We start from the raw sequence: 26,513 nt of genomic DNA, 5'->3' as shown, positions 1-26,513 counted from the left end.
CAAGGCAAGGACTTTAACTACTACACTATCGTGCCGGTGCCGGGCCCTAGATGAGCTCTTTGATAGTATATTAGTATTGTTCTTTGATAGTATATTAGTATTGTAATGTATCATTTTTATTTCTAAATAGGAATAACACTTAATGATAAACTATCATTAATTTAACAATTAGAGTAGGGAAGGCTATTAAGGAAAAAAATCTGTCTTAAAAATAATGGAAACTTGGGCCTGGAGCAATAAATAGCCTAGTCACAATGTCCTCACTTTGCATCTGCTGGGATATCATATGGATGCCAGTTCATGTTCCAGCTGCTTCATTTCCCATCTAGCTCCCTGCTTGTGGACTAGAAAAGCAGTAGAGGACAGCTCAAAGCATTGGGACCCTGCACTCACATGGGAGACCCACAAGCTCTTGGCTCCTGGCTTCAAATCAGCTCAGATCTGGCCTTTGCAGCTACTTGGAGAGTGGACCAGTGGATGGAAGATCTTTCTTTCCATATCTCCTCTGTATACCTGCCTTTCCAATAAAAAAAAAAAAATACAAAATGAATCTTACAAAAAAAAAATAGTGGAAACTTGTGAAAGAAAAGTAGCTGAGAAGAGATGACCATTAAATGTAGACCTGCAGATACTCCAAATTGTTGATATAGCAAGAAAGGATTTTAAAGAATTATGATTAATATGCTGGAGAAAAAGTTCAGTTAAATGAGTTGGAATCTGTATAGTTAAAATCAAACAGACATTTTAGAAATTAGAAAAAAAAAAGGGATATGAAATCAAAAACGCAGTGACTAGGGAACAGACACAGGAAGAAAATACGATTACTGAACTCAAGCGTAGTACCATAGAAATATTCAGTTTAAATTAGTGAGAGAAATAGAAAATAGAAAGGGAAGAGATAGGAGACACGGACATGTCATCTGGCATGTTTACAATTAAAGTCAGAGAGAAAACCATGAAGACAGTGATGGCCAGTAATTTTGTAAAACTAATGAATGAGATTTTGAAACTTCCTTCCTTGATTGAAGGAACTAGCAGAACCCCTTGATGGAGAGTGGAGGGAAAACAGGAATATCACAGGCAAACTGCTAAAAACTGGAATAATGAAAACATAAAAACGATCAGAATTAATAGAAAAAGAATACTGCATACCAAAGAGTACTATTAAAATTGATGGACACATAGCCTTTTTCTTTGAATGTTTCAAAGGTATTTTTTCCTCTGGTTACTTCATTTCTGTAGCTTTTCTGTGAAACCAGTTAAACAGTGCAACCACATGTTTAAAAAACCTGAAAGAAATTGCAACATATAATTTTATATCTGCACAAAATATCATTTCAAAAAAATAAAGGGACTAGCATGGCATCGTAGAAGGTCCTGGCTTCTGATTCCAGCCTGGCCCAATCCTGACTGTTGTGGTCATTTGCAAAGTGAACCAACGCATGAAATATTTCTGCCTCTTCCCTCTATTACTTTACCTTTCAAGTAAGTAAATGTATCTTTTGTAACAAAGTGAAATAAAGATACTTTCAGATAAACAAGAAGTAAAAGAAGATGCATCCCCATTGAACTCCCTGTCCAGTTATTTAAGGCGGTTCTCACTGAAAAAGATCCCAGGTTGAAGACTCAAGTTGTAGAAAGGAATGAAGAGCATGGGAAACTTAAATAGTACATAAATATGAATGAATACTTATATAAATAAATATAAAATAATTTTAAGCAACAGCACAATTATGTAGAATATGCAACATATATGAAAATTAAAATGTAGCACAGTTACACAAAGGAAAGAGGTAAACTAGGATCTGATTCTTTTAAGAGAAATAGACATACAATCTCTCAGTGTAGTAGCATTTGAACACATGGCCTATTTGGCACAGACAGCTACACTCAATAGCTACAGAACCACAAGATTTACAGTGTGGACCACTGGCTAATTGAAAACGCAATTCTAAAAGGTTTCAAAGTATCAAAATTATGTAGGGATATATTCCTGAGCAAAAGGAAATTAAACTAGAAATTTCTAGTGGAAAATCACTAGATAAATCCTCAGTTATTTGGAAATTAATAACACATTTCCAAATAACTCATGGTTCAAAAAAAAATCACAGTGGAAATTAAAAATGTTCAGAAATAAATGAAAGTTAAAGTGTGTGACACTATGCAGGTAAGTGTGTGTGCTTACAAGGAAATTTATGTGAATCAGGAGTCTACACACTGCTACATGTGGAGCAAATCCTGCCCACCACCTAGCAAAAGTTTTGTAGGCGCGCAGCTGCACCCGTTCATTCGCCTGTTGTCTATGACTGCATTTCACAGTAGAGTAGCGCCGTTGAGCAGCTGCAACACCACAGTATGGCCACAAAAACTTACAATCTGACCATGTAAAGAAAAACCGCCAACTCATTGTTTAAATATATTGGAAAAGATAACATTGTGAATTATGACAGACGATTCAGAAATTACTGTAATTATATCCCTGTTTGTGTACAAGGCTTCAAGCAGTCCTCTCCCTTGTAAGTTCTGTGTTGGTCAGTTGACTTACTTTGCTCTTAAGACAAAAGCAGAGAATGAAAAGGCACGCACAGTGCCTTCTCCCAAGCTTTGGTTACTCTGCAACTGAACCATGTAAAGAAACCCTACTTCCCTCAGCCTTCCTTCTGGACCAGTGAACCTCTTTATTATGAAACGGGAGTATGAGGCCGTGTTGACTCTCCAGCCTCAGCCACGTTTGCTATCCCTAGAATATCTTAGGTGACCAGTAGTGAAATGCTTTCGTAATTCAACATGTTTTAATGTGCTATTATACATTATTTGAAATGATTTAATTAGTGAAGCCACAGGCAAAAATCGTAATGATCTATCTAATTTACTTTCCTTTATATTTTCCGTAAATTTAAAACCTCCATATGGTAACTTTTTGAAGTTCCTACAGTTCTTATAATAGTTTGAAAAGATAGGAGAAGGATGCTGAGAAGCAGGTGGTTCTGGTAATGTTACCTGAGAAATGCTGTCTCTTCCCTTGTATGTGATCCCATGATAAGCAAACATGGAGAGGAAGTACAGCTTTCTCCCGTTTTTGAAGAACTCCTCAAAAATTTATGAACTACACATTTTAAAGTACTCTACAGTTCTTTGTAAAAATCTAAGCTGAAAATAAAATTTTGAAAATTTAGCTTAGATTGTACTTTTAATTTTGCCTTGATTTATAATCACAAAACAGTAATAGGATGACAAGTTGTATTAAAGATTTTTTTTTTCATTCTTGGTTCACACTTTGAATTATGTCTTAGTTCCAGAAATAATAATCCTATCTGGTTTGTAAAGTATCATGTCACCTCAATTATTAGATTATTTAAGTGGCAGTTCTTAAATGTGTTATAAGACATGTATCAGATCTTAAATATAAAACTGTAATTAATGTATTTTTGGATTCTTCTATTTGCCCAGTCTCAAGACAGAACATCGGGAGGCATTAATCCAGAGCCTTGTCCCATCTGCGCCCGACAGCTGGGGAAGCAGGTGAGGTTATGACGTCAGGTGTGAAACAGTTCACATCGCTCAGACTTCCACAAGGTTTCTGGGTTTCTTCTTTGTCTGTTTTTCTCATGACAACTTTGTATGAAAGGCAAGTGCTAGCTCTGCCATGAAGGAAGGCCAGAGGATATCTAAAAACATGCTGGGATCATATCACATATTCCCTGAGAACTCATCTTCCATATTTTATACTAGCTGATTTCTTCCTGCTTTGTATGATAAATCAATATATGTGTTATCACAATATTTGTTGCATTTCGAAATTTAAGCTAAACCTATTACTATTAAATGAGTAGAGCATTGTTGGCCATATTTTTCTATGGATATGAGAATGAAGAGTTTAATGTATAAGTACCATGTTATAAGACAGTAATCAGAGAGAAGGAACATGCGGGTGGCAGGTGGGATCTCGAAGGGTCCTGCCATTGGCTGTGACCCTGGATGGCTGTTACAGTTAACTGAGCGGCAGCAGCACAGTGCGCTACAGATACTCGGGGTCTGTGACTCAAGGGAATGATCAAAATGGCTTGGCATCAGCTGTGCTGAAAACAGGACGAGTGATCACATAGAATAGTATTTTTTTCCCTTTTGGACAAGATCCATGCATCTGATTGTCTCTGAAATTATGTCATTTTCCCCCTAAACCTTTACAGTTTCTGGAGTTCTTTAACTTACACTGTCTCATTTAATTGTAGCAGAACATCAGTCTTCTAAAAGACAAATATATCAGATTACTATAGTAGTAATAAAACTACTCTTAACATTTGGTTACTTATTTGAAAGGTAGTTACAGTCCTCAGGGACAGCGCAGAGCAGCCGACACATGCCCTGCAGGCTTTGCCATTTGCCTTTTCTCGGCTACTTCCATCAGTTTGTATTGATTGAGGTTTGTGTTTGTTTTTAATGTATCCACAATCACTTCTTAAATAAATTTGACACTAGTCTATCTCACTGTGTATAGCAAATATTTTGACTTGTGAAAATATAAATCTATTTTAAAGATTAAATAATACAGTTTTTAAGTATATGTTATCTCCAAAATGATGTTCTCATTTCTTCTATTATATCTGCTGTGATAATATGGAAGGAGTAATTTGCATTTTTACTGAATCTGAAAGGAGAACCCCTACTTCTTACAAACTAATACCTGTAAAACTCACTCAGGGTATGCCAAGCTAAATATTGGGAACTTCGGGACCAAAAGTTACTAATTTGAAGTACCACTGGCTTTAATAACATAAAATATTAATTTCATGAAACAAAGTAAAAATTGTTTTACTCTATTCTACTAAATTTATAGATTGCAAGACATCTTTGCCAGCCCGAGGTTTTTGTTCTGTGTGCTTCCTTTGCAGTGGGCAGTACTGACGTGTGGACACTGTTTCTGTAATGAATGTGTTTCTATCATCATCGAGCAGTACAGCGTGGGGTCTCACCGCAGCGCCATCAGGTGTGCCATCTGCCGCCAGACCACTTCCCACAAGGAAATCTCGTACGTCTTCACCTCGGAGAAAGCCAGCCAGGAGGAAGACATCCCCGTCAAGGTAAAGTGAGTCAGAAGTGTGTGGAAGCGTAGGTGCGGCAATGTGGGAGAAAGCAGTGTGTGGATGAGGACACTAGGATGAACAGCACAGGTACAGTGACTCTAGGAATCACTGTTGCCCACAGAGATGCCTCCCAGCCACAGCTCTGTACGTGGGAGGACGGAAGAACACTTAGAAGCGTATGTAGCAGTAGTCACAGCCACCGTGTCAAGAAAATAGCATAGAATTCCATCTGATTACTTGTGGATTTTTCTGTTCATTAGAAATAGGTGAAAATCTGCTTAAATTGTTGTGAAAAAGTTTTTTCTATATTCTTTTGCACAACCCTGTAGTGAAAAGAAAAGAATGTATCCAACTAAATTGAAGGAAACTGAAGAATATACTTTCAAAAAAGGCGGTGGTGTACTTTTAAATACTATGGATTGATATTTGGGGCAGAGCAAATTGCCTTTTATTTTTGTAAGGTTTTTTTTTTCTTCTTTCCAAATTTTAAGAAAATGATTATATTTGGAAATCAAAACATGATCTATAATTAACCTTTCTTAGTTTATTTAACTGTATTATTTAATTTTAGTTAATGAGAAACCTTTACTAGATATGTGTTCTTATTTTTCTTAAATATATGTTTTGAATGTCTTCAAACCAAACATGGACAAGCTCAAATCAGTAATATAAATATAGTAGGGTGTAAGAGCCTCAATAAGTAGTTTTGAGAGCGGTGGGACTGACTCCTAAGAAAGAAGGAAAATCTTGATGCGTTTGTTCTATGTGTCCTTGATGCTGTCTTCACTCATTCCTGAGAATGTTTGGTGGCTAGAAACAAGAACAGTTATTATCGTGTTTTCCCTCTAAAAAGCTATAGTTGACTTAAAGAATTTTTTATCACTGGGTTTTTTTCTCTCAAGTGATTTGAGCAAAGTCTGATAATCAGTCATATTGTTCTTTATTACAATAGACAGAATCGTAAAGTTTTGATAATGAACTTTGGTTCATTCGGTGAACTGTGTAGTGTGCTGGGCCTCAGGTGCAGCATACACTCGGGAGTAAAACAGACCTGGATATTGCTGGAACTTGTCGCTTTGGCAGTAGAGGGGAAGTAGGCTGAGTTAGCAGATGAAGCACAGACCTTAAATAGGTATGTATTATAATTGTGGTAAAAACTGAAAAGAAAAAAAAAATCAACCCTGACTCTTAAGTTATGGACATTTCGGTGGGAGCAGTCAGCCTAAGGGAAGGAGGTGAGGTCGATGTTCTACACAGGAAAAGCTGAGATAAGAAGCACTCTAGTGGAACCAGGTAGTTACAATGCAAAAAACCAGAATGAAAATGGAATAGAATGACTCTGGAGACCTCAGAGGGCCCTAATATTAAAGCTCCATCTGAAAATCTGAAAATTTTATTTTCACATAAGCAAAGGAGCATTAAATGCTATAAGCAAGGCAGTATCTTTATCACATGTAGATACTCAAAATATCCTTCCTCGGGCCTGGCACAGCAGCCTAACAGCTAAAGTCCTTTCCTTACACATGCCAGGATCCCATAGCAGCTGAAATCCTCACCTTGCACACGCTGGGATCCGATATGGGTGTTGGCTTGTCTCCTGGCAGCCCCTCTTCCCGTCCAGCTCCCTGCCTGTGGCCTAGGAAAGCAGTAGAGGATGGTCCAAAGCCTTGGGACCCTGCACCCATGTGGGAGAGCCTGAAGAAGCTCCAGAGTAGAGAAAGGTGTGAAGAGAACAGTTCAGGAAGCGACATCAGTTGTATTGGTAACCTTGATTACTTTGATGGTAGTGGAGGTGAAGTGGATGTTGATTCATAAGATGGAACATGAAGATTTCATAAATGACTGGGTTCTGACATGAAAGTCAAACAGATCATTACTGACATAACTATATGATAGAAGAATCCACTTAAGGCATTACATTTCAGGTGCTGGAGACATCCAGAAAAGTATTGGTGTTTGGAGCTAGAGACCTAAAATTGAAAGTAACTTGTGAGATAATACTTAACATAAGAATTGTAGCGAGTAAAGCTTCAAGTCAAATCCTGTAATTCATAACTTTATAAAAAGTAAAATACAGAGGAAATGGAGCTTGTAATGGAGAAATGAGAGACAGTCTGCAGCAGAATGTCACCAACAGGAAAGCTGCTTAGGTCAGTGGGTGGTTTATCAGTTGTACTCGAGGTATTGAAAATGGCTCAACTACTGTGTGAACTGACATGGAGGTCATTGATGACTTAGGAACTCTTTGAATGGGTTATAGAGTCAAAAAAAAAAAGCAGATTGGGAGCTATTGAATTCTTCAAAGAAAGAAGGGTTGTGTTCAGTGAATGATAACAAAGGGTAAAGTGGATAACAAAGGCTAGAAAAGAATGAAAATGTTAACAAAACTGTAAAGTCATGCTCTGAAACCTCTACCGGGAGCTGAAGCAAATACCAGTGCTCAGTTGCAAAGAGCTTGCAAGAATGACCTTTGTTCACTCAGCAGGACTGTTGAGAAAGCAGTCTGCTTGAAGTACAGCCAGGTTCTACCTTAAGCAGGACATTGAAGAGCAGTGTTTTCACGAGAGGTACAAAATGTGGGTCAGATTGTTGGCCATTAGAGGACTGCTTCCGCACAGCACCAGTGAAAGGTTCAGGAGTGGAATGGAAAAATTGGGAGAGTGAATAAACAGGAGGAACATGCAGAGCGAGTGCGCGGAGGACTGTCATCTCGCGAGCCCTGAGCCCTGGTCCCTGTCCAGAGCCCTTGCCATGCGTGTTTCAGAAGCAGGTGCAACAGTAAGCTGTGGTACAGCCTGCTCATCAGTGTTGAAGGAACTCAGTGATATGTCTACCACACAAAGAACTGCTCTCCTGCCCAGCTCCCCTTTCTGCTCCTCTCTTTCCACTAATGTATTTGCCCTTGTTCCCTTAAAGATGATGCATCTTACGGAGTTGGGACCATTTGGTTACAAATGGCAGAATTTTATTCTTTTTAATGGCTGAGTAATATTCCATGGAACAGATGTATCATTGTTTCTTTATCCATTCCTTTTTTTGAAGGGCATCTTGGTTGTTTCCATGTCTTAACTAATGTGGATTGTGTTGCTATAAATACAGGGTTGGAGGGCAGTTTTTCATATGCAGATTTCACTTCCTTTGGGTGTATTCCCAGAAGTGAGATAGCTGGGTCATTTGTTAGATCAATTTTCAGTTGTCTTAAACGCTCCATACTGACTTCCATTGTGACAGTACTAGCTTAAATCCCCAAAGGACAAATATTATATGTTCTCTCTTATAAAGTAACCTCCATGCAAAATACAAGATAGATAGAAACATAAACATGCATATACTTATGTTCTCATAGATGAACTGGAACCTAGCCTAATGGGAAAATGCTTGCACTATGCATCTCTACTCCTAAATAAAAGGACGACTGCCAATGAAACTTAAATATAGCTTGACAATAGGAACTAGACTATCTACCTTTGTCTATAGCCACAGTGCCGTGATTCAGCAAATAGAAGATTGTTGGATTTGTGACTCAAGGACTGTACTATTGTAATAATATGGGAGAATACAGTGGAGGAGGATGAGAGGGTGGAGGGGGGAATTGCTGTGTTTGTGAAATCGTATCATGAAAAATAATAATAAAGATGATCTGTTAGCCCTTCCCTTCTCTTTTGTCTTGTCCCCTGGCCATAGTTATCTCAAGGGCCACAGATGGCATTTGTGGCTAAGAAGAGGCAGCCCATCCTGAAGATAGACAGCATTGATCGTAGAAGGAACCAGCATGACAGGGAGCTGCTGTGTCAGGCTTCATGCAGTGAGGTCGAGGAAGTGGTTGTTACAGCTACCAGTAAACAGCACAGCCTGTAAGAAACTGAGTCATCGAGCCGTCAAACCCCAACACCTGTTGGCCTGTGGCAGCTTTCCTAGATTCAGGGGTGGTCAGGACAGTTACATTGCTGTTCTGTTAGAACACAATGTTTATTATGATCTTACGTTTCCTGTCTTTCATGAGTACTGATGAATATGTGCATTCCTTAAAACATCTTATAAAAAAAGATTATAGAATATACTTCATTTTTAGACTTATAAATTATAATTGCTTATACTTTAATAATTGCTTATATTTTTATGTTTACATATTAGCTTCTCTGTCGCCAGTGTCTACCACATCTGCCTTCTTACTGTCATCTGATTGCCTTCACACCCCTCCCCAGCACTTTCTCCTTGAAGCCAGCTGCTTATTTTCAGATTTTGTGTTACTCTGACTCTGAAACTCCCCTATTGTATTTTAAAATATAGAAAATATAAATCCATATAATTACTTACAATATTCTTTTCAGAAGTTTCAGCTATTGGTTCCAATTATTCCTAAACATAAGATTTTTCTTTTATATTACATTATCATTAGTGGGTGATTACCACCCATCCTTAATAAATAATATAGAAAATGCATAATTTTTAATCTCAGTTAAGCATTTACTTCATTTGAAATGTTTATAAGCATTCATGTGAGACATAAATAACATAATTTATACAGTAGCCATTAATCATAATTAATCTACAGATAAAAGAGATTTGATGATCATAAAGGAAGTAGTATAAGACTTTCTTCCTTCGTACTGCTTTTTAAAAATAAATATTGCACATTGTAAAGAATTCTTTAACTATAGAAATAAAATCTTGGAACCACAGCTGTTTCCGGGGGTCGATTCACTGACGTTAAAGTAATGTGTGTAACAACAGTGTGAGAGTATTCCTAAATGACCTTTGGAGCCTACTGGACTTTTCACAAAGTAAACAAAATTCCCCTTGCAAGTTCTGACAACTGCCTGGCATTCTGGATGGTGAAGTAGGCTTCCTGGCAGAACATTAACTCACGTGGCTTGTGCTCTGTCTCCTGTGTTTGGCTAAATTGCATACACAACATTTTTGTTAGTAGATGCCCTGACCTTACAATGAACAAATCCTTGTGTCATAAGAAGTTTCTGTCTAGGAGAAAATATACTACGTAGAAAGAGGCACAACAAAACAGCTTCCCTCACCCCAGCACACATGCTTGTTGGTTTCATCTTCTCAAACCCTTGAGTGACTGACAATCAACTGACCTGCTTTAGAAAGATTTTTTTTTTTTGCCCTACATCCATAAATTCTCAGTATTTTTGTAGAGAAAAAATATATATTGCATTTTTACATTCACACTAGGAGTACCATAGTTAGGATCCTGTGTATGGAATCCTATTCTTTGTCATAAGTTCTGACATTTTTTGACTTCCAACGTATCATCAAGTTTCTTGGCAGAAACCGGTTATAAAATCCTAAGATTTAACATTGCTATAAACTAATTTGGTAAATACAATTTACATGTGAATCCATTTAAATATATTTATCTAAATATTATCTTATAATGAGTAGTTTGGCACTGCATGTTGAGCACTTGGGTGACTTGACTTTCTGTGTCAGAAGACTGGGTAGAGTCCCACCCGTTCCACTTCCAATCTGCCTTCCTGGAAATGCGAAGTGGGAAGCAGCAGATAATGGCCCGAGTAATTGGATCCCTGTCACCCACTTGAGGAACCTAGGTGACACTCTGGGCTCCTGTATTTGGTCTGGTCAGTTCTAGCTATGCAGACATTTGAGAAGTGAGCTGGTGAGTGAAAGATCTCTCTTTCTCTGTCAGCATTGGAAATAAAATAAATATCCTCATGTGGAATAAAATGCATTTTATATGACATGTTATACATGAATAATAACTGGTAAAATTGGGAGTACAGTTACATGTTTTTTGTTATACTATCTCAAAACTTAATATAATTATGAAAAAACAAATCCCTTTCACTGGCCAGTTTTTTATTTAACTGCAGTTGTAAACTGTCAGTGAGCTTTATGTTGAAATTAGCCATAGCTTGCAATAATTGAACAGTGTATATTTTTTACGAGTTTGTCTTTATGAAAAGCTTATTTCTATGAGGAACATAATTTCCATTAAAATATTGAGAGGAGGATTTTGTTTCATTCATATCCCATTACATGGCAATGGCTTGCCATGTAACAGGCACTTACAAGTATGCACATTTGGGTGAATAATTGGATGAGTTGCTGGATCAGCAGTTGAACAGTATTACACATGTAACACATGTAAGAACCCTTGGGTCCAAATAAAATGAATTTTTTTGTAGTTTTTGTCTTAACTCTTTGAGCAGTTTTTTTGTTATTTTTGTTGTTGGGTTTTTTTTTTTTTGTGACTATACAGTTGTAAGGTATCTTTTAATCTGGGTGAAGTTTACATTGAGCTTTATTCAGCTAATATGTTAAAGAACTTACCCAAAGCATGTGCTTTGTGGGACCAATCACACAAGCTTTATAACTGCATTAGTAGCGTGGGTTTTTAGCATGATGAACATGTGCAGATAGAAAAACAAGTCACTAATCTCCCTCAGCTTGAAGCCATCACAGACAACGTACGTACATTGAAGAAGTTACCTTAACTTCACAAAGAAAAGTCCATGATACCAAAAGTAGGAGATGACTCTGTGCTGTACACTAGCTTTGCAAGTTTAACATCAAATATCTGTTACCAAACACTAAATACAAGGACAGTATTTCGTATTGCTGTTTACAACGTAGTTCTCTTTAATGAGGATTGAAAGAATGCAAAGATGTATGAGTTTGCCCATTTTAATGTTTCTCAGTTAAAATGAAATCATCAAAAATATAGTCTTAAGACTTTTGATTCTTGTAGTATCTTTACAAGGTTGCTAGAGTAATCCAGTACCATCTATGGCCTATTTTAAATTTATTATCCCACTTCCGACAAAGCTGAAACATATGAGGCTTCTGTTTGACCCTGGGCAGTAAGAGGTAATGTAGGTATAATTGTGGTGGAGAAGTAAATGACAATTCAGAGGACACTTTGTAATAAACAAATTCGCAGTGCTTCATTGAAGTACTAAATTAAACGTTTCAGAATTACAGGCATCTAGCTCATTCCTTTTGAACCCTATTTTTCCTGTAAGAAAAAGGAATAAAATTTGTATTTTTTAGTAGAAATTATTAACAAGCAAAAAAGTGAATAATTCCAAGCAAAATGGGGTGTCACAACTTGGAAAATAATGTTCTCGCTATTCCTTTTCTTTGTCTTACTTGAGTACAATTTCTGATTTTGGATTGTAGGGTCACCTATATTACTTCAATAACACATTAATTTTTTCTTCTGAAATACTAGCTTTAGTCAGAACCTTTTGATTTCTCATCATGATCAAGTTGATGTATCCACTGTTCCTTCAGCCTTCTCACCGCCTCTTAATTTTTTTTATAAAATCATTTGTGATGTGTGTAGTATTCATGTTTCATTATCTGATTGTGGAATGAATTAGATAGAACCAAGGCAAGGCAATCAGTTGAGGAAAATGTTCTCCAAATAAAATCCCTCATCTCTCTTCTGAAGACTGCTTCTCCAGCACTGAAGGATTTATCAAAATAGTAAATCATAGGAGAAAAAAAGCAAGTCACAGAATACTTACTGTGCAATCCCTGTGTGAGTTACCCTGCATAACAAACACACTAACAGCACTTTGACTTGAATTGTTGTATCTAACAAATGTAAACTTTGGACAGAAAGATAAGGAAATATTTACAGCCCAAATTGAGCACTGCTTATGTGAAGAAATCCAACTAATAGAGTTCTGAAAATGAATTCTAAATGACCAACAAATTAGACTCACTTTAGGGAAATGTAGAATAAATAAAAATTCAGCTCCTCCTTTGACTTCAGATTGGTAAAATGTTGAACCTTTTTGCAAATGTGCAGAAAAACAGCAAATATAGCTATTGATAGTTTAAAATTTGCAGCATTTTTAGAGGTTAGTTTGATGTGAAATCTGCCAAAATTACTTTAAAAGTTCCTTCAAGCTGTCACCAACAATTCTCTGTAACTGTCCAACAAAAATAACAACACATTCCCCAAATCTGTGATTGGAAATTGGGCAGAAACCATATGCTTATCTAATTTCTGTTCCATTTTCCTGCTTCAGTATATCCTGCCTTCCTGTGTTTCCTTATTAGCGGTATAACCCTTTGTTTATTGAGTCTAGTGTTTTCTTCTCATTTTAACAGCAGACTTTGAATTCTTGCTAAAGTAGATTTGAGTGGTAAGGAGGTTTTAGTGTAACATCTTAAATTATAAGCAGTACTTTTATGCTAAAGTAAAGGTCCGCATTGTGAGCCCTCGGGAGGAGGTACCTTCACCTGTGCTGTGTTCCAGCATAGATTGCTTTTGCTGGGTTAGTTTCAGAGGTGCTGTGTATGATAAGTATACTCAAACCCAGAGATACTTGTGGGGCCACCCACTTTTTTCAACATTTTGTCATTTTAATAGTTACTTTTCATCCATCACTAACATGGATAGGAGACATCTGGCCCATGGGTCATAAAAGACCAGCAAAATCATTTGGTCTGACCCTGCCCGTAAACCACAGGCAAAACTCAAAATCCGGAAATCCTAATAGCAGGCTGACGTTACAGTTGATCATTGTGTTTGGCCTATGCATGATGTCATAAATATCCAAATAGCCCATGGCAGAAAAACTTTCCCCCACTTCTTATTTTGAAATAAAGAGTATCTAAATTTGTTTCATTCCCCATGTGAGAGGGAATCATCACAAAGCTAATGGAAAATAGACATTTTAATTTTTTCACAGATTTGTATAGAGTACTTTCATAGCCTGTACCAAACAGAGCTTTTGATTTCTAAATTTCTTTGTTGTTCTTTCATTCGTAAAGATTAACCTCACTGGTACCAAATGGCTCAAAGCAGTAGCATTTGGATCAGATCATTGAGAACTGTCATTGGACTACCCAGATTTTGCTAAAGTATTCTGATCTTTTCCTAGAGAAGAAGCAGGTTAGCCTAGAATGTTGCTTACAAAGGCTTTCCTGGTTTTTAAAATGGTACCTTATGAATCGTGGAGGTGACTTTGTGTAAACTCCCTTTCTTCTTACTTGAGAAATGCCTTTTAGTCATTTTTTTTTAACCTTGCAGGTAAAATTGAGAGTCTGTATGCCCTAAGAAATAAATGAAACTTCAGAATTTTACTGTGAAAAATTTTGATTTTTTTCCCAAGGCTCTTCTTGCCAACTTTTTAATTTAGTATAGCTGTCTTCTTTATTTTGTTTTTGTTTTCACCTTTGAATGTTTCTCTGTGTGGAAGCCTATGGGAAAGATTGAGAAGAGGGCTAAAGTTGGTGTGAAATATTGTTTCTTCCTCTTGAGTAGATCACCCATTGGCGGCATGACCTAGGTCACTTAATGATGCTCATATTTGTCTCAGAAAAATAAGTTACTGGTTTCTCTTTACATTGACACAATCCCATTTGGCAGTAGATAACAGCTATCCTGTGTGATATATGAGGAAATGAAGGCTTATGGAGGTTAGAACCTAGAGACATAGTAAGTTACACAATTGGCAACTAAACTAGATTTTGCCCGTTTTTTGCATGCCACACCATCCCCCAGAATACTCCAGATGAGTAAAGGCTAAAAACTGCATGCTGTGTTTTCTTCATTTTCTTATTTCTCTGTTTTTCATTTTTATACTTTTCTGAAGATGGTTACAGGAGATACAAAAAATAACTCCTTTTTGATTTTTTTTAAAGATTTATTTTATTTTTATTGCAAAGTCAGATATATACAGAGAGGAGGAGAGACAAGAAATATCTTCCATCCAATGAGTCACTCCCCAAGTGAGCACAACGGCCAGTGCTGTGCTGATTCGAGGCCAGGAGCCAGGAACCTCCTCCAGGTCTCTCACACAGGTACAGGGTCCCAAAGCTTTGGGCTGTCCTTGACTGCTTTCCCATGCCACAAGCAGGGAGCTGGATGGGAAGCTGGACTGCTGGAATTAGAACTGTTGCCCATATGGGATCCTGGCACGTTCAAGGCAAAGACTTTAGCCGCTAGGCCACGCCGCCATGCCCTCCTTTTTGATTATTAGCTTACTCCCCTCCCACACCCAAGTGCAGAACCATATATTAGTAACAGCTATCATCATTCTTCATGATGCCAGTACCAGTTAATGGGAAAAACAAATACAGAAGACACTGCAATCCATGTAACATAAGGAGGATTCTGTTCATCAATCTGTGAGATTCAAGGGTTTCGGGTTGCATAGAATAATCCAGAGGTCGTATGAATGTATCTTACATGTATCTTACTCCTTCTGGGTCTTTAGTGTGTGTGACTTTGCCTTGATATAAGTAACCATCATTTGTAGCTGCGTCCTTCCTAATTCTGCTGCACCAGAGTATTCTTCATGCATTGGATCCTTTGCTGTTTGCTTACATTAAAGTTTTGAATTATTGAATTCTTAACAGCTAATCCCACAGTGTCCGATATATCTGAGATTGGATTAAGAGTGTTTTGAAATCAAACATCTTTAACTAATAAAAGCTAACTGTCTTTAAATAACTTTAGAATGCAGCTACATAATTTTCAAAATTAATATATCTGTGAGTCTCTGTTATGTACTACTTTTCCATGGGTAATTTGATTTGGGTTTACATATAGTTTTGATAATACAAATATTTTATGTTATCGCCCCTTTTTTCCCATTCTTAACTCAATTTTATTTGGTAGTAATGTGTGTTTTCTTTATATTCAAAGGGTAGCCATTCTACAAAGGTGGAAGCTGTGGTGAGAACTCTGATGAAAATACAGCTTAGGGATCCAGGGGCCAAAGCGCTGGTCTTCTCCACGGTGAGCTCGGCACCCCCGTTCAGCGTTTACCCAGACTAGCTGTCTCTCAGCAGTTTATATCTGAGAACTGAGATGTAATGCCTACTGTAGTAGAACTACTGTTACAGGTTTTAGGATCATTTTTCTATACCCATAAAATTATGTTGAAACAAATGTGATGAGACTTTAAGATAATTCCTGTACTTATGATTTTATGTTCATTTTGGTTATTTTTTTATTTTAATAATTCAAAATTTGAATCTACAACCTTGAAGAGTAATTTCTCAAATTATTTTTTAGACCAAAAGCGCTGTGTAAGTGTACCATCATTTATTGTCTGTTGTTTACCATAACTCAGTTTTCAAAGACAATTTTTTCTCCTTTCAGCAAGCATTTAGTGCAAAACAAAACCCACTGTTATTTCAAGATGGAGCTAAATAATGTTGATGCTGCTTCATTTAAGAATTTTGTTTTGCTTATATTTACTTAGGTATAAAGCATGCTTTCAATTCTTCTGTAGATAAAAATTATGTATAATTGTTTTTTACTGTTTTGTGTGTTTTAGTGGCAAGATGTATTAGATATTATTTCTAAAGCCCTCACTGACAATAACATGGAATTTGCACAGATCGGTCGTGTTAAAACATTTCAGGTATGTCAGTATTTTGCTTCTATTTTCCTGTTGTCATCTGTCACATCAGCCACATTAGTTGAATCTTTCTTGATTAATTATGAAATTATCACTTAAAAACAAATTAAGTATTTTTGATCTTTTCATTTATGCCCATACTGAGCACATTTCTTGGCTCTTTAGCAGAAGAACTTTGCCTGTGATAACGCCCTTTGGCCTTTGGTGTGAGGCCGCACATCCTTGGGGTTAGGCTCTAAAGAGACCGTATCAGACAGAACTGCAGAACTAGATTTTACCAGAATTGTCCTCCAAAAGGCATAGTATAGTAACAGATAGACACCCTAAAAAGGTACATATGCAAAATATCAGCAGAAAGTTTTACATAGTCATATCTCTTATTTCACATTCTTAGTATATTTATTCTTTCTCCCTCTTTTCCCTCTGAACTCATGACACAATTTGAATAAATCATATGCATCTTATATATAATATAAAGAACAAGAGCATTCATATGCTACTTCATTAAAACTAAAGTCTAGTAAGTTTATATTCCCTAAAATTCTTTGTTTGACATCTGCTTTCCACAGTTGTGTTTTGCGTTGACTAGACACCATCTGTCACCTTTAACATGAGCCGTGACAGTGTTGCTCTTACTTTGAACTGAACCAGCTAAAACTAAAATATACTTCTCTTTTTTAGGAGAACCTTTCAGCATTTAAACGTGATCCCCAAATCAATATTTTGCTGCTGCCCCTGCACACAGGCTCTAATGGATTAACCATCATTGAAGCCACGCATGTTCTCTTGGTGGAGCCCATACTGAACCCTGCCCACGAGCTTCAGGCCATAGGGCGGGTGCACCGAATTGGACAGACAAAGTAAGAACTAAGGAGCATTAGTAACTTTGCTTCGGGTTTGAGATGCCAGATCAACATTTAAACTCTTCATTTGTGTTCATCACAACCGATTTGTTTTTTATTACAGGATGAGTATTCTTTACCTGAAATGCTTGGGGCCAGAAGTGTTGTGGATTTCAGAGTTTTTTTAACTTTGGAATATTTGCATATGTATAATATAATATCTCAGGGTTGGGATCCAAATCTAAACAGAAAGTGACAAAACTCATTTATGTTTCACAAATATCTTATACATTATAACCGCAAAATAATTTGACAGTATATTTTGAGTGTGTTTTAGCTGCAGCCTATCCCATGAGGTCAGGGTGGAACTTTGCACTTGCAATGTCATGTCCACACTCAGCTGCACATTTTGAAGCATGCTGGGTTTTGTTTGTTTGTTTGTTTTTGGATTTCCAGATTAGTGATGATCAATCTGAATCCTTACTCATTAAATTTTTAAACATTACTCTGCCATGAACAAGGATGAGCGTTCCTGCTGCCCCTCCTCCACGCAGCAAACCCTTAAACCCTTAAATTCCAGAATTGTGTTTTCCATCCTGCACAAAAGAAGTGATTGCCTTGTTTTGAAAGCAATACCTAGAAGAACTTGCACATAGAAGCATCATCATACTTTGACAAGAATTGACTTTTCATTGTCTCAGTTAGCCTGTACTGGAAAGATACATGTCATTGAAAACAAATGGATCCTCTTTTTAACTTCTTACCTCTGGGAAATGACATTACCCTGAGTTAGCTTCACTAAGTAAATAGATGTAGTTTAATAACCAACCAAGCCAACTAGTAACTATTGTACGGTATACACTGTCTTTAATCAAATATCTTTCAGAAAGTCACCAGGAAATACTGCCACTTGGATGCTGGATACCCTGAATATTTTTGAAAGGAAGAAAGAAAAAAACACATCTGTACTAAGTACTCATCAAATAAATATTTATTGAGCACCAACTATATTTCAGGCATTATGCAAAATACTTGGGATGGAAATTAATTCAAGCATAATCCTTTCCTACCAGAATGCCATGATATAGAATTTAAAATATTGTAATAGAATTTGGATTGAATCTTAAAGAAATAATTATTTTAACATTGGACTGACTAGTAAAGGGTGTCCATATAGCCAAGGAGCATTGTGTATTCAAAATCAGAAAGGTGTTGAGAAGTTTGGAATTGTGGAGATTAAAGTATAAGAAAAATAGCAGCAGAAAATGAGGCCTGCTGTGCCGTACACAGAAATGGAACTTCTCTGTAAGCAGTAGCTGGGAGAGCAAATTAAGAACTTTAATTTTAAAGAAAAATAACATGTTGCTCAAGCAGAGCCTCAACAAATGCAAAATAAAACTGACAAATGCAGCTTGTTCTAATGTACCTCCAGGAGTCATTTAAAGTGCAGTGTGTCTCATTTTTCTGTTAGTTTTATTTCATTTTAAACATTGACCTTTTTTTCTGAAAATGCAGATTGCCTTTCATTTTCTGAAAATGCAGACTGTGCTTCCTAGTACACTAATTTCTTTTTGCTTTCTGAGGAAACTGTATGTATTAGGTTTCTGAATTACCATTCTCCTCTCTAATAACTGTGCCCTATATACAAAGCAAAGAGAATGAGTGTCTCGTCTTTCCATTATCAGCTTGAAAAGACTGTTTGTGTCAGTGCCCACATAACTTCATTCAGTAGATTTTTTTCCCCATCTTCAGAGTGCTGGCATTGCTCTAGGCATGTGGGGTGCCCTCATGGATCCTACATTCTAGGTATAAGGAGATTGGTAGACAGATGGTAACCATTAAACATAATAAGCAAAATATGTACCATATCCGGAGCTGGAAAAGCACAACCGGGTAAGGGAGATTGAAGCGTGCAGGTGACTGGAAGGGAATGCGCTGAGAAGGTAACGTCTGAGCAAAGACTCGACGGACATGAGAAAGTTAGTCATGAGTTGCCCGAGTTACCACGGGAAGGTGACCAAGGGAAGAGAAGTAAAAAATGAAGTCCGTGGGCTTTGGAAGGAGGGAGATTGTGCTGGGTCCAGAAAGCAATGGTTTTCACCCTGAGACTGTTCCCTACTGGGAATCTTTGAACAGAGAAGTGACATAGTCTTAAGTTTTGACAGTAATTTTGACTGCCGTATTGAGGCCAGTGGGGGAAGGAGAGCATGGGAGAGCAAAAACACAAACTAGTAGAGCCATAGCAATCTCCTCGGAAGGAGCTGCAGGTAGCAGCATCGCACGTGATGAGGCATGCTCAGGTTCGCAGTAGATCTGGAGGAGAACACTGCCATCTGTGAGCAGACTGAAAGTGTAGGGTGTGGGAGGGTCGTGGATCACGCCATGGTCTTTGATGGATAAAGCAGCCTTCATCTAAGCCGGGCAAGACTACAGGGTAGAACAGGCTTATTTTACATGTAAGTTTGTGATGTCTAAGTGCTTTGGCCCCTTTTCCCACACAGGAGACTTTACTCTGCTTCCTAGCTTCTGCTGGCATAGCCCGGGTCGTTTGTCCCAGGTCCCACTGCCTCTCATATTCTTAAGAACTGTCATCTTGTAATACATTACAATATGAGTATGTCATCATTATTCATATTTTAAAGTAATAGAAGGTACTCCCCTACATTCTACCAGCGCCTCCATGTCAGCCTTTCACCGTCAGCTTTTTTGATTGGGTTGTTGGCCTCACTGTACCACTGAAGTGAGGCTGCAGAGCTTGACACTACCCTGTACCTCTCCCTAAATGGCTTCGTTCCAGTTCCAGGGCTGAAGGGGCCTTGGGACCACGGCTAACTGAAATGGATTTCCCCAGCCCCACATGCTCAAGTAGCTGCCAGGCCAGCTGCATCCACCCCTTCTGTCCTTGCATGTGACTCATGGACTGGATCTCCCCCATCAGATAACTGCCTAAAGATTCATGTTTCAAGTTTAATTGACATAGATGGAACAGTTTTCCTAGTGCACCCACACCTGCCCTGAGTTTCGCCACTCACAGTGTGTCATCACCATAGGTATGTATTATGTTTGGTCATAAGTCCAAATTCTTCTATATTTCTATTTTCACACCTGACATTTCAAAAGTCTTGTCAGCTCTGCCTCCAAAAGATGATCTGAATCTACTGACTCCTGGGGCCAAGCATAATACAGTGTACACTGTCAGTAGTGCTTTGATGACAGCAAGACTTCATAGCCATACCAACAGGACAGTGCACTGTACGCATCAACCAGAGGCCTCACCAAAGTTCAGGGAGATATAAACCAAGATACACATAAAACCTGAGGGATTCCCATTATCACTAGAAAAAAGGCCAGGAACTCCTGGTTCTGTCCTGCAAGGCCCCTGCAAGGACTAGCCCTTGCCATGCCGGCAGCCTCTCACCCTCTGCCTGGTTCAGCGTGTCGGGGTGCTCCCCCAGGGCCCTGCCACTCCCTCTCCTTCCTGGCGGCACTCAGGGCACTCAGTTTGAACTTCCTGTCGGTTTCCTCATGGCATTATCTGTACCTTAAGCCTTTTTTACATCCTTTTGTTTTGCTGTCTGTCTCCCCTCATAAGTCATAGAAAATGAGACAGTTCGTTTTATTCCCCACGGACCAACCCTAGCCCCTTGAAATCTGCCACAAGTGGGCACCAACTCAGTGTGGCTGCAGCATGTGAAGTCAGAATGGACTGTATATTTCAAGCTGTTTCTAACTTACAATTGTCACTTCCAGGCCTACTATTGTACACAGATTCTTAATTAAAGCCACAATTGAAGAAAGAATGCAGGCGATGCTGAAAACTGCTGAGCGGAGGTCGGTCATGGTCTGCTCTTGTTATCTGGGCAGCGTGGGTGGGGGTGATTTCCTCTTTAAGCTTGTGCCCACTTTGGAACTTGTTTACATAAATGTCAACGAAAGAAGTCAACACAAATACTGCTTGAAATCAAATTATGAAATTTGACCTATTCAGTGTTTCCAAATTAATACTCTGTATTTTCTATTAGACTTCAGTTAACTTGATATTTTTATATTAACTTATTATATCCATCATACATTTCTTTACTACATTGCATTACTTTTAAGTGAAATATATCTTTATGCCCAACCTAGAATCCTCTGGTATATATAACACTAGCCTCGTATCAGCTTTATGTGCCTTGAGTGTTAGTAGTCACTTGCACATAGGAATTCCTGAACCTGACAAGTCAGCTGATCAATGCGCAGTGTCATTCCAAAGGCTGCACAGAAGCAGAGGAAGCAAAATAGTCTTGATTTTTAAAATATGCCTTTGGAATCAAAATTTCCTATTATTAATGCCTAGGGATTTGTTTTGTTTTGTTTTGCGGGCTTTTTTGTTGTTGTTGTTTTTTAAAGATTTATTTTATTTTTGATGGAAAGTCAGATACACAGAGGAGGAGAGACAGAGAGGAAGGCCTTTGATGATTCACTTCCTAATTGGCCGCAATGGCTGGAGCTGAGTTGATTCAAAGCCAGGAACCAGGAGATTCTGGGTCTCCCATGTGGGCGCAGGGTCCCAAGGCTTTGGGCCATCCTCCATTGCTTTCCCAGGCCACAAGCAGGGAGCTGGATGGGAAGTGGAGCTGCCGGGATACAAACCAGCGTCCAAGTGGGATCCCAGCACATGCGAGGCAAGAATTTAGCCACTAGGCCAGCATGCTAGGCCCAGTGCCTATTTTTTTTTAAAGATTTATTTTTATTATTTTTTCATTGGAAAGGCGGATATACAGAGAGAAGAGACAGAGAGGAAGATCTTCCGTCCAACGATTCACTCCCCAAGTGAGCACAACGGGCCGATACTATGCCGATCCAAAGCCAGGAGCCTCTTCCGGGTCTCCCACGCAGGTGCAGGTTCCCAAAGCTTTGGGCCGTCCTCGACTGCTTTCCCGGGCCACAGGCAGGGAGCTGGAAGGGAAGCGGGGCTGCCAGGATTAGAACCGGTGCCCATATGGGATCCCGGGCGTGCAAGAAGAGGACCTTAACCACTTGCGCCACCGCGCCGGGCCCAGTGCCTATTTTTTTTTAAGTCATTTTGAAGACATTAAGTCAGTGTCTTAGTACATCCTTGTGAAACAGAGGGAACTGCAAGATAGCCAAAGAAGGCACTTCTGCTCTAGAAGGAATTGTTCCTGAATACACTCAGTATCAGAGAGGCAATTTGAAACCAGAATTTTTTTCCCCATAGGTGGCTTGTGCCCAAGTTTTGAAGACATTTTTGTTCTGTGTGTAACAGACTTAAATGATTTTTATGCAAATTGCTTAAATAAAATACCAATTACAAGAACTGTAGACATTCTCATGAAATAAATTAACTCTAGATTGTTAGAAGGCAATAAGGTGATAAATAGCAGCAGTGTTAGTTTTAATTCTTTGTACTTTTTTGTTTTAATTATGCAGGGAAAAATTTATTTTATGCCAAAGCCTCAAAATTATATTTGGAAGTTTTCACTAATTTTGAGAAGACATAAAAATGCCAGGTCACCTACTTTCTTGGGAAAGTTTCCTATGACCTAGTATAGACACTTAGCAAGTATCTGTCTTGTTTTTATTGTTGTAAATCTAACCATTGGTTCCTGGGGCTTTTCCTGTTGTGCTCACCCGGAAAACTGCAGTCACACAAACTCGGCCGGGAAGAACTCGGAGGCCTCGGTCCTGACTGTCGCCGACCTCGCAGACCTGTTCACCAAAGAGACGGAAGAGCATGAGTGATCCGCTCGGATTCATCGTCAGAGCTCCACGTGCTGCTGCGCTTCCGGGGCTGCAGAGCCCAGTGACGTAAGCAGGTGCGACATGGGTCCGCAGACACTCCTGTGTGTGTGTGTCTGTGTTGGCCGAGCACTGGTCAGGCACCAATGGAGTCCTTCTCAAATACTGTCTCAGAGGGCTGTAAAGATTTATTTTACATTCCTAATAAATTTTATTTTTGCCCCAGAGAGTTCTATATCTGATAAAACCAGGGAATTCAGAGATTTCCTTTTGATAAAATCAGTGATAAAGAGTTTGAAAAGAGGAAATGGGAAGTGAGTCTAGTTTTATATGACTTATTATATTCCACCAACATCTCCCAGTAGCCTTCAGTTTCTCTACCAGTATCTTGTTGGTGATAGTTAAAGTAATTGATGAAATTAAAATCTAGTTATCTGAATGCATTTAGGCTATTATTTGATGCATAGCAACTTTACAGTAGTGTAACTCATTGATAAGTTAATGGTAGGCAGTTTTTTTTCTTTCCATCTTGCTACTAAAATCCAGCACTGAAAATCTTTCATATTTCTATTCTCTGTTCAGTGGTGTGAATGTAAGCAGTTAACTGTAGCATCTCAGTTATTGCCATTTACCTTGACATTCTCTAACCTCTTTCTCTTACATTTTTATATAAAGATTGAATACACTCTGTAAATACAGTCATTTTATGATTTTTAGTTGTATCATAAACATGGAAATGTTGCAAGATTTCTTTCTATTATTATTCTCGTAAGTTCTTGGATTATTTTCCCGTGTTCTTCTGTAACTAGATCTCCTAGCAGTTGATGTGTACACTGGCCACAGTTTGCGGTTTTGCCACTTTTCCCTTCATGCTAATGTTTTGTTGAGAACCATGTTCTTGTAAGCAAATAACTGCAAGTGATAAAACCGGATGTTTCCTCTTCTGTGAAGAAGTGAGGGACTTTGCAGTCACTGGCCAAGGTGTAGCGCGCAGTGTCCTGGCCATGTGCTGCACCACAAACGCTCCTGTTTCCCCTTTGAGCCTTCAGATTTTCTAATGACCCTCAGGACTCGTTAGCTCCTCCCTGGCTCCCAGGTAACTGTAATAGAAACATCCCCCTGGATCTCGTGCTTCCAAGAGGCTCTTTGGTGCTTAGCTAAGGTGCATTTTATTACCCCAGGTTTGTAAAATGACACAATTCTACTGAGGAAAACATACACACATTTTTGGTGCTTAATCTTCACTTGAAGGAAGATACGCATCAATTCTTTTAAATGAAATTAAAATTATTTTTGTAGCTCTCTACATATTCTGAAGAGAGTTCCTGTGTATTTGTGTGTTTAATGATCGCAGCAGTCTAATGAAAGTGACTTAACACTCCTGCTTTGAGGATAGACAGCTCAGGTTCAGAAGGATTAACTCTCTCTGACATGTAGCAAATAATCCGTGGAGTCTGCGCTTCCTGACTCCGAATCTCATGTTCTTCCACTGAAAACTGCATCCTGCTGAAAGCCAGAACGGCCGTGGTTCTAATGTAGAAATGAGGCTCGGTGTTGCTTGTTGCTTGTCTCATAGGATTTCCTTTTGCACTATGTTTTAGGGAAAATGATTTGATATGCTTCAATTTTGCTAAAAAAAATTATATGTGTGTGTATATATATATATATATATATCTCCTTATCAGTCTTCCAGAAAACCTGTTATTTATGTCTGTAAATTATCTTCAGTGAAATAAATATTTTAGTGCAAATTAAAATTGTGGATTTAATCTCTGAGCCATAGTAAAAAGTTGTGTTTTTCAACAAAAGATCTCAAAATTGCTAGTATTATTCTTATATTTTATATACCACTATTCAAAAAACTTACGACAATTCTTCCAATTGTTCAAAACAAATATAAACCTAATCCTCACATCTTTCTGTCTGCAAATAAAAGGACTTTTAAATTTCCTTGCTCTTGTTATATTCTCTGAAAGTGCACTCTGCTTATAAATAGTTGTCCTTACATAAGAGCTACACTGATAAATCAGAAAGATAATAATGAGAGAGCCTTGATCCTTAGAATACCCCTGATCTTTGGAGCTTCAGTGTGTGTAGACCTGGCAAATTATTGTCTTGAATGACTGTAAAAAAATCTGGGTTTTTAAATATAAGTATAGGCACAGTGTACATTATGTAAATCTGACTACATAGCCTGCAGGTGGCTTTACAATGGTTATTGTAGTTTGAACTTCTCTCACTGTGTGATTTCAAAAGAATGGACCATGTGCTTAGTTTTAGAAACTGGTCCTTATCAAAACACCTGAATATCAACAAATTTAGAATCTTATAAGAGTGTATCATTACTCATACTTTACAAATAGCACTGGTTGGTTCAGGAACAGAGAGCCCCATCCGCTTCTGCAGTGTTTTGTCCTCTGCCCGCTTCTGTCTGATTCCAGCTTCTTGATCATGTAGACACTGGGAGACAGCAGTCAAAGCTCCACAAACGCATGCCCATCACCTTGTGGGAGACGTGTGGAAGTCTCTGCTTGAGCCTTGGGCGCAGCCTCCGTATCGGAGGTATTTGAACAGTGAACCAGCACGCGAGAGTGCTTACCTACTCTCTGACTCTGACTCTTAAGTTAAAATTTTAAAAGGAAAAGCAGTTGATTCCAAAAACAGCTACTTGTTGAAATGATCTTAGCAGTAGAAAATCTTAGCAGTAGAAAAGCTATCCTTTCAGCAAGAGAAAGGAAGAGTAACTCATTTATTATCCCCTCCGTGATGTGGTGTGTGCTTGAATCCAAGATTTATGTAACCTCAAAGGATGAGTTGCTTGCAAGCCTGAAGTTAACAAGGGTGGGAAACATCCAAGGCACAGGTTGTACAGGGCCCTTGAAATGAGTTCACCTGGCCAAGGCAACTGTCCAGGACCAGAAATACAATGAATCTATAGCAGGCTAATTTTTAAGTTGCCATGTATGGGTCACATGTTATACATATCCGAATGTCCATGGGGGGTGAAGATATGGGGTGTGTGTGTGTGTTGGAGGGAGGTTCCCCACCTTTGCATTAGGAGCTTTTGGACTATAATAACCCAAAGGGAACTCAGATCTCACAAAAGCAATGTGGTATTACCTCTAAATTATAGAAGATAGTGTCAACATACAGAAAATAGCAGGAGACGTTGGCAGGAGGCTATGTGCCAACTCCTACTGCTACTGCCTACAGGCAGCCTGTGGGGAACCTGGCTAACCTGTGTGTGAAGAACAAAGGACCCCAACATCCCGGTGGGTCCTTATCCCTGTGCAACAATGATGCTCAAGGTCATGGGTCTGCTGAAACTTAGGATGTCTTATTACAGCCATATTCTTCATGTTGCAGCTCACGCTGCTTTTCCTGCTAAATAAATCAAATAGCCACTCTTCCCCGTGTAGTGGTCCATTCTGCATGTGAACACTGCTGTTAAAACCAATAATTCTCTGCCTCCGAGT

The 26,513-nt window shown here is 38.5% G+C and overlaps 1 protein-coding gene across 2 annotated transcripts in view; it reads left to right on the top strand.

The window, feature by feature from the left end:
* Positions 1 to 24,813, top strand: part of SHPRH (SNF2 histone linker PHD RING helicase) — an 83,182-nt gene extending 58,369 nt beyond the window's left edge. For both annotated transcript variants that reach the window (XM_040965522.1, XM_040965523.1), the window contains exons 24-30: positions 3,451 to 3,522; positions 4,893 to 5,081; positions 15,733 to 15,825; positions 16,370 to 16,456; positions 17,135 to 17,313; positions 21,046 to 21,126; positions 22,944 to 24,813. In XM_040965522.1, coding sequence (XP_040821456.1) covers positions 3,451 to 3,522; positions 4,893 to 5,081; positions 15,733 to 15,825; positions 16,370 to 16,456; positions 17,135 to 17,313; positions 21,046 to 21,126; positions 22,944 to 23,040 — 798 coding nt within the window. In that variant the 3' untranslated portion in view covers positions 23,041 to 24,813. The remainder of the gene's footprint in view (positions 1 to 3,450; positions 3,523 to 4,892; positions 5,082 to 15,732; positions 15,826 to 16,369; positions 16,457 to 17,134; positions 17,314 to 21,045; positions 21,127 to 22,943) is intronic.
* Positions 24,814 to 26,513: the final 1,700 nt, after the last annotated feature.

The sequence above is a fragment of the Ochotona curzoniae genome, unplaced genomic scaffold (genome assembly GCF_017591425.1).
Source record: "Ochotona curzoniae isolate NIBS_2020 unplaced genomic scaffold, NIBS_Ocur_1.0 scaffold_3890, whole genome shotgun sequence".
Classification (NCBI taxonomy): domain Eukaryota; kingdom Metazoa; phylum Chordata; class Mammalia; order Lagomorpha; family Ochotonidae; genus Ochotona; species Ochotona curzoniae.
This window is presented reverse-complemented; position numbering and strand designations above follow the sequence as displayed.